We start from the raw sequence: 1,445 nt of genomic DNA, 5'->3' as shown, positions 1-1,445 counted from the left end.
GTGAAGGAGCCACAAGTAAAACAAATTTGATCAAAATATTACACAAAGAGGTGGAGACAAATGTGAAACAAAATTTCAAAATTGCTTTAAGAATTAACAAAGAACGAAAGGAAATCATTTTTCAACCAAGTGACTTCGAAGGGGATGACATTTATTAAGTTTTTTAAATAATTAATAACAATGCTTATAAAATTGATCTTTTCGTAGAATTTTCAGTACATTCTACTTACAATGTTGCTGACTAGTGTACTTATGATGTAGGTGATGATTTAACTCTGTTGTAAATTGTCATAAGTTTTGATTTGGTTTGGTTATTTGGATTACATTTGATTGGTTATTTGGATTAGATTTGATTTGGTTATTTGGATTAGATTTGATTTGATTATTTGAATTAGATTTAGTCATACTAGATTTAGTCCTATCGAAATTTGATATCAGGATTTAGGAATGTTTTGTGTATCACATTGTATTTCTTGAGTGACATATTGGTGAGTCTTTATAGTGTGATAGTGACGTATTCACTTGTAACTCTTTGTTTATTAGTGATTGGTTACTACCCGTGGATGTAGGGGAACTTCTTCTCTCTGAACCACGTAAATATTTTGGTGTCTCTTTGTGTAATTTTGTTCATTGGTGTTGTGAGTATATTTGTTCCATTTTTGGCGCACAACAAGTGGTATCAGAGCTAATTAAGATCCGCCAGAAACGCTGTCATTGAAGATCTCAATGGTATCGTCGTGGGCTACACCATGCCAACGGAAGGAGCGGTCGTCGTGGTCATAAATGAAAAAGAAACCCTCTGGTGGCGGATGAAAATGCAGTCTCTGCTGTAGCTTTTGCAGCTCTTTCTTCAATTCCCCCACGTTATTCGTTGGGTTCACTTCCATTGGTATCTTTGAGTTCCAAAATTTCGGTTGCACCATTACTTTCAACTTGTTCTTCGATGACCCACTCGTTGCCACCATTACAGCCGCCGTCGTCGTTGTCGTCGGCGACGGCGACGACATTGTCATCTTGGGCGCAGATGTCGAAACCGTAGGCGACGGCCACAAACAAACCTCAACCTCGAAATTCTCCGACATCTCGCTGTCACGCAAGGAACGTTGATCCTGAAAGTCGGCAGGGGAAACGTTGGGTTGGAGCATGATCCCGTTGATGGGGCCCACAGAGTTGATTTCGTGGATCCTCTGTTTGAGGCGCCCAATTGAATGGTTCAGGTTGATTTGGGGCTGCGATTGGGATTGGGAATTGTTTTGGGATTCAGAAGTTACGAGGAGTTGAATGCGAGAATGCTGGAGGATTTCGCAGAATTCGACGTCGCCGTCGTCTTGGAGGACGTGACCATTGAAGATTAGGGTTTGTTTGGGGATTGGGATATGGTGGAGTTGCTTATATGGGCAATGATAGTACTTGCAAGATGACAGAAATCAGCTCAGTATAAATCA

General features: G+C 40.3%; 1 protein-coding gene across 1 annotated transcript; it reads right to left on the bottom strand.

Annotated features, from left to right (window-relative positions):
• Positions 1–689: 689 nt before the first annotated feature.
• LOC111472183 lies at positions 690–1,145 on the bottom strand. Its single transcript, XM_023117830.1, has one exon. The coding sequence runs from the start codon at positions 1,143–1,145 to the stop codon at positions 690–692; it is 456 nt and encodes a 151-aa protein (XP_022973598.1).
• Positions 1,146–1,445: the final 300 nt, after the last annotated feature.

Source organism: Cucurbita maxima, unplaced genomic scaffold (genome assembly GCF_002738345.1).
Source record: "Cucurbita maxima cultivar Rimu unplaced genomic scaffold, Cmax_1.0 Cma_Scf00067, whole genome shotgun sequence".
Lineage (NCBI taxonomy): Eukaryota > Viridiplantae > Streptophyta > Magnoliopsida > Cucurbitales > Cucurbitaceae > Cucurbita > Cucurbita maxima.
Note: the sequence above shows the minus strand (reverse complement) of the source record. Positions and strands in the feature narration are given on the sequence as shown.